At 47.3% G+C, this 7243-nt stretch overlaps 1 protein-coding gene across 1 annotated transcript in view; it reads right to left on the reverse strand.

Moving 5' to 3' along the window:
- The window catches only part of SNX7 (sorting nexin 7), a 29131-nt gene extending 24349 nt beyond the window's left edge, over positions 1-4782 (reverse strand). Inside the window, exon 1 of the mRNA XM_058808676.1 lies at positions 4444-4782. Coding sequence (XP_058664659.1) covers positions 4444-4617 — 174 coding nt within the window. The 5' untranslated portion in view covers positions 4618-4782. The remainder of the gene's footprint in view (positions 1-4443) is intronic.
- Positions 4783-7243: the final 2461 nt, after the last annotated feature.

Consider the following 7243-nt stretch of genomic DNA (forward strand, 5'->3'; position numbering starts at 1 on the left):
AACTGGATCAAAACTTTCGAAACACCTTATCTTGTTCTTTTGCTTTGGATTTATCAATGTCCTCCTACAAATACGGAAGAGACATTTATACTAGAAATTATGTCCAGAAAGTGCTTATGTACTAGCTCTCCTCCCCTCCCTTACATGCAGCTCTTTGAACAGGGAGACAAAAGCAACACAGAAGACTGAAGACAACACTTTAAATATTACACAGTGGCCTTCTTGTATGCCTGTCAGTCATTTTACTTTTTCTCAGTGTGTTTCTACACAACTTCTATGCAGCCAGCACTATCCTGAGTAGTGCAGAATAAACAGAGCCGTTCCCAGAGCCTGCTAGCACTGGCTGCCCGTGGTCTAGGTGAAGAATGAGGACTGCTAGCTCAGAGCAGCCCATGCAATTCAAACTGCTGAGGCAATGGGAAATTTCTATGGAAAGAAAAATGGATGTGAGCAAGTAAGCGACTTGAATGGCCATATAATTTGAGCAGTAATGACTCTGCAAAGCCTAAATTGGATCAAGGTAAATGTGTTTCATATTTTGTCATTTTACATAGAGCATTAATGTCATAATGCTTCCTTCTTCTAGGTTGCTACTAAAAATTGTTCTATTAATGCAGGCATGAAAGTATATGTTTATGTGGAAGGGCTTATGAATATGTGATTTGAGAAACAAAATATGGGTAACAAAAATCCATAGAATAAGCAAGTCTCTGGTTTTGTTTAATATAGCTCTAGTATTCACATGCACAGGAATGAATACACCTGAGTTTTAAAGAAGCATCTATCTCTTTATCCTCATGATAGTTCAGGTTTACTTCCAGTAATTCTTGAAGTTCATGTGACCTAAGCCTGATGTCATCACAGAAACACAGTTAAAAAACCTCATGATAATTTTCTGTACAGCTGTAATTTTGTGGCTGGAACTATATTTTTGTGTGCATACAGATGAGGGCAGGAGTTTTGTAGCACAGGAAAAACAGACAGCTCTCAGGTCGTGTAACCTTCTTCCTCCTCATCCATGCCAAGAACATCAAGGCCCTGTCCCAGAAAATGACGTCCTTTCCCACACGTCCCCCAACCCCACCTACCTGCAGTACCCCTTCTCTTTCCAAGCCCCTTCCCTCCTGACAGAGCAGGTGGCAGAGCTGTGTGTGTGCCAGTCCACAAACAGGTTCATGCCTTTGGATTTACTGGCCAAGAGACCAAAGCCATGGAAAATCAATGAGCTCCTCGCAGCATGAGCACCTTTTTCTGTGTCTCCTTCCTCTAACACTTGCAGTTACCTATCTCAGTCTCACATTTGATTGCAGTCCAAAATACATAAGGGAAGAAAACACTCCTGCAGCCAGAGCAGCCTCAAAACAGGCTACACCCAGAGCTGAGACTGCAGCTCTTTGGAGACAACACAAAGCCTGGGGGTTTGTCTAAACAATGTTCTCTCCCACAGCATAGATCCTTGACCCAAGGTTACCTCTGTGCTCCATCCATCCATCCATCCATCCATCCATCCATCCATCCATCCATCCATCCATCCATCCATCCATCCATCCATCCATCCATCCAAGCAAGGATCCAGTTCTTGAGATAAAGGACATGGGGCAGAGTTTATCTTGTAAGTGAATAGCTTGGTTGTTGGAGAATTCTTCAAAGAGCAAAGAGATTCAGGAGGACTGATTTATAAGTGCATTTTTTGGCCAAGAAACTATTCTGTCTCAAATCCTTGATGAACTTGAAGAAAAATCTTGAAGAAAAATTTGTTTCTATGCAATTATGAAGTGGTATATACAAGTTTTTTAGAAATATCATTAGGTATTCTGTAATTATGAAATGCAGACAACCACTGTAAAACAGAGTTTGAAAGCAGAGGTGCTAAAGATTTTAAATATTAACCAAACTGCTGACAGCTTTGTCAATGCTACATATCAGTAATCAAAGAATGCAAAAGATAACTGAATGGGTATTTGTGATACAGGCAGTACTCTATACTTTGAAGCTAAGGGAAGGAAGCAGGTTGAAAACATTCCACCTGTCTGACTCATAACTCAGCTTCCAGAATTTGTCTCTGCTGAAAAGAATTACACACTTTTTCAGTGGCAGTGGAAACTAGGACAAAGTGAAATGCATAATACATCATGAAATGCTTTATCAGAGCTGCTGAAGATGCTGGTCTGTAATATTTGAGATATGTCAGAGGATACCGGGTCAATGGTTTATAGCACTATCAGGTTAAATGTCTATGGATTTTCATAAAATAAAAGCCCAGTGTTTACATTCTGAGTAATAACTCAGGGTATTGAGGTTGACAATTTTTAAGAATCTCATTTTTCACCATTTCGTTAGCTGGCACATTGCACTGCCTCAACTGAGAAAGATGAAGCTGATGAGAGTGGCAGGCAGCGAGCTCTGCACGGCTGCCTTGGCCTGCAAAGGCTGCACCACTGCCTTACAGACACTGCATGAGGAACCCCATTAGGTGCAATTTAAAACAGGGCAGTCCTGGAACACTATGTTATGGAAAAACTGGTTTTACAAAACTTAGCTGTAAGCTACATTTAGCCTGTCAGATTTCTCCGAATATATGGAACATGAATAAATAGGGTGGAAAGCCCAACCACCCTCACAGATTTTCATCAGCTCAAAAGATCAGATCTCAAATTGCACTTGAAAATAAACCATGAATTTCTGGTTGATATATACAACCACTACATGCAGGTATCCAAGCTTTGGACGGAAAGCTGTATTTTCATATAATATGACAAATTTTCTTGTTTGCAGGAATAACTTAAGCATGCATTAACAGTAGTTAAGATTTCATATATGTAAGAAGTATTTGGCATGAATCCAGGGAGAAATTTAAAGATCTCAATATCTGCCATAAAGCAGGAGTAACTTGTATCAACTCCACTTGGTTTTATTTCTTATTCCTAAGGAGAATTGCTCTTGATAAGGAAGCAGCATAAGCATCAATACACTGTGTTGATAAGCAGATACCTTCATGCAGAAATGCCTGAACTTCACTCGTAAAAGGAAATGGATGCAAAGTGAGCACCAACAACTAAAATGATATTTTAGCACTATTTCTGCATGCAAGTTCAGTGAATTATTCATCTTTTTAAGTAAAATCAGGACTGGTGCTTTCCAAGAAAATATAATTCAGCTCGGCCCTAGTTATGCTTCAGAAAAACACAGGTAAACTTGGTGAAATTTAGTCTAATCTCTTGCATGTTACAGACTATTAAATCACCTAAGAGTCCTTTCTGGCCTTAAAAGCCATGAGTTTCAAGAATTCTATTACAGTTTAAATACACAGCAATACATACATAAATTCTATTACAGAGTTTAAATACACAGCTCCTAAGAAGGAAGTCCTTATCCCAATAGTAGTATTCATTCATACCACAACAGTGTTTCTCACCTACAGAAATATAAAAACCACACATTTACTGCCTTTGACAATCTGTCCTATTGAATAGATATACACTGTCACTTTTTCAAATTGTAAATGTAACTGCTATTTCTCTCCCATGGCACACCACACATCCTATCACAGCAGTTCACAAGTCTCAGATGGTGAATGATACCCTAGCCCCATAGACATTTTCTCCACCCTACTTCTCTGTATGCGTTTATATTTTAGATGCTGCCTTGATAAGGCAAATAAACCCATGGCATGCCCTCTTCTTTAACTACAGAGGAGACAGAGGTAAGTCTGTCAGCAACAGACTTCACCTGTACTAAATCAGTACTAAATGAGAACGATACACGTGGAAGCCATACCCCCCTCCGCTGGTTTAATTAAAACCAGCACTATCAGCCAGACGGGCACGCATCTACCTGGCTGTGTGCTCTCTGAAGGTGGACACCGATACATTGTCAGTTAGGTTCATTTTATTCCCTTCATCAAAATTCAAGTATTATCGTCTCAAATCTCCCATCTGAAGGTATGATACTTCATCTTTTAAAAGAAAACTCAAACTGAAACTTGGAAACATTTATTTACACTCAAACACAAGTGCAATTACTAAACACGATTGTTTATTTAATTTACAGATACTTATATGGCACCTGACGAGCATAAGTGATGGTAAGGGTACAGCGAGTCCAGATTAGATGGCACATGCAAGGTAAGCGCAGTGATGACTCGCACTGCTGGTCCAAAGCAGCGACTCCACGTTTCGTGCCCGAGAAGTCACCCGGGACTGCCGATCGCTGCCAGCGCCGCGCCCTGGGGCAGCCCGGCCCGTCACGGAGCCCCGGCGGCACCGGGGAGCGCCGCGCGTGCGAGGGGCGGGCGGGCAGAGGCCGCGATCGCCGCCCGGGGCGGAGCCGTCCCGTCCCGTCCCGTCCCGTCCCGTCGCGCCACCCCGGCTCGCCTGGCGCCCACTGGGGCAAAGGACCGGCGAGCCCGCCCGGCCGCCCCCGGCGCGGAGGGTGCTGCCGTACCTTGCTGAACACCTCCAGGTCGTCTTCCTCATCATCCAGGGCCAGCACCTCGGCGGCGGCGAGCAGCGGCCCCCGGGCCGTGCCGAGGGCGCCCGCAGCGAGATGCGAGTCGGCTCCGGGTCCTTCCCCGCCGGCGGGGAGCGCCGGCTCCGGTACCCGGCCCTCCGTCTCCATCCTGCCCTGCGAGCGCGGGCGGCGGCCCCGCCACAGCCGCTCCCCGCGGGACCGCAATTGGCAGCTCCCCGCCCGCCCCTAGCCGCGGCCGGCCCGGGGGGCGCGCCCAGTGCGCAGGAGTGGAAGCGGCGGCAGGAGGGCCGCGCTGCCGGGCAGGGCTGGGAAGGAGCGGGGCCGGGGGGTGTCAAGACTGCCGGCAGGCCCGGACAACGGGGACTGCGGCTGCGGCCTCTGCGGAGGCGGGACGGGGCGGCTCAACGCCCACAGGCGTGTTCGTGGCGGCGCGGGGGACGCCGCCCTGGCCGCCCCCGGGGCTGCCAAGGGACTGGGCGAGCCGCCCACGGGGTGCCGCTGGCCGCAGCCGCTGGAAAGAGTATGCAGGGTCTCGGTCGGGAGAGCTCCGTGCGCTCCCAGGCAGCCGCCCGCTCTGCCCTCGGCAGCCCCCGGGCCCGGCAGGGGCGTACCCAGGCTTGCTTTTCTGCGCTCTCCGGCTTGGACTTTATTCCCTCTTGGCTGGCACTCAGTGCCGCCACCGGGGCAGCAGGCAAAACCCACGCGTTGCTGCTTTGTCTCTTGCCTCTCGTACAGCTTCTCTTGAGCAGCCGCTCTGTCGCTCGTAGCTGGACCCCTTCGCTGTGAGGTCAGGCGTATGTCCTGATGCTGGGGCCAGGGACTCTTTGGTGTCAGAAATGTGAGAACAAAGTGACGGCACATTACATCAGAAAAGCAGAGGGGAGAGAAACACCAAACATTTAAAAGCGCAAAGCTGTCCTTTTCTGTAAAGTAAAACCATCGGAATTGTGGGATTTCGAAGTTGGCAGTGTTGAACTGGAAGTAATGGCCGGCGCTGTTCGTTGCCGGAGCCAGGGCCGAGCAGGGAGGCGGCGGGCGGGGAAGGCAGCCCTGACCTGCCCTGGGCTCCAGCGCTTCCCTGGCACCGACCCTGGGCCGGGCAGGGAGCGCCGCTGCGGGGCCGGGCCCGCGTTTGCTCAGTGTGGAACAGGGCACATCTCTCCAGGCGCCGCCTGAAATAGCTGAAGTCAACTTTGTTGTTAATGTAAATTTCAGGAGTCGTGGGCGGGTTCTTAAACAGGCAGATATAACATTGTCTTTGTGTATCTTGATTCCCTTGCTGTCAAATTAGAAAAGGCAAACCCCGTAATCAAATGAAAGTATTTTGAAAAGTATTCCTTCGTGAAGCGCTGCCGGCAGCTGATGAGGAAATACATTTGATATTTCACGGTTTTCGGCGAAGTGTTGAACCACAACTTGAAATAAAGGGATTAAAATAAAAACCACCAAATAGTCACTGAACTGTGAAAAGAGACAAAGACTACGTCTGCCTAATTAGAGAGTGTTTACTGAGACATTTTAATTTTTGTTTGAAAATACCCTAAAATTCGCGAGGAGCCGGGGGCAGTGGCCCGCTGCACGCCTCAGGCGCCAGCAGCGTTTGCTGCAGGGGTCTCGCCCGGAGCCGCCGGCAGAGGGAGGCGGGATGCGCCCGTCCTGGAGCCTCGCACGCCCGCCGATGCCTGAGGAGCTTCCAGTAAGTGCAGATAAACGGTTCCTGTAGCATTAAAATAACAACTGCCCCTGGTACGAGATGCCCAGGCTTCTTTTCTTTCCCGCCCTGTGTAGCCTGTGCCTGCCCTACAGCTCTTTGCTGTGCCTCAGCTCTGCGCCCCTGAGGGGCCCGGGGCTCTTTGGGGCGCTGCGTTCCTCGCAGCCTGCCAGGGGCCCTGGCCTGAGCGCTGCTCCCCTCCAGGTGCTGCCAGGGCCCTGCTGGGGCTCCTTGTGGTGCAGGTGCTTCTCGTCTGGTGTCAAATCTCCGGCTCTTCCTACCTCTGTGTCTTACGGCTCCTTTCCAGTGTCGTCGCTGCTCCTGTCCCTCTGATTACCTTCAGGTACCAAAGACTGATGAAAAGTGACTATTACAATATAAATTTTCTACTCTGTCTTTTGTCCATCAGTGAGAAGTGTAGCTAGTTTCTGACTTTATCTATAGTATACAGATTCCAGTGGCTTTGCCCTTATTTCCACATGTTCTGCTATAGGCCTGCAGGTTTTCTGAATAGAATAAGTACCTACAACCTGTATAATGCCCAAGTTTTTAATATGTCTGTATTTAAATTTAGATTATATACTTGTGAGGCAATAACAAAACTAACTCAAGGAACACAATTTCAGACAATGCACATCAGAGATGATAAAGAAGCCAGTCAAAGAAAGGATAAAATTGATGTACTGTAGGCTTGCATATTAAGGCTGTTGTCTGAGTCATACTAATTTTCCAAAGTTTTACCATGCTCTTAGAGTTTTTTATTTCTGTTTGAGAGAAATATTGCAAGATGCTTTAATTGGATTTTTTTTCTTATTATAGCTTTTTATTAGCTCATTAATCAAGCTTAAGAATATTTTTAGATTCCTTGCTGGCAGTGCTTATCTTTCTGTGCTTTTTATTTGAAGTATCAGTCTGTAAGGAAAAGGTATTCATTGTCCTTCACTCTAGAAAAAATATGCATTGCATTTAACAGTCAGTTGGAGGTTTAATCGTCAAAAGGACCCCTGCTAAAACAAAATAGGAGACTGCTCTGTGATTACTTTCAGCTTCCCACCCCACCCT

Source organism: Ammospiza caudacuta, chromosome 7, assembly GCF_027887145.1.
Source record: "Ammospiza caudacuta isolate bAmmCau1 chromosome 7, bAmmCau1.pri, whole genome shotgun sequence".
Lineage (NCBI taxonomy): Eukaryota > Metazoa > Chordata > Aves > Passeriformes > Passerellidae > Ammospiza > Ammospiza caudacuta.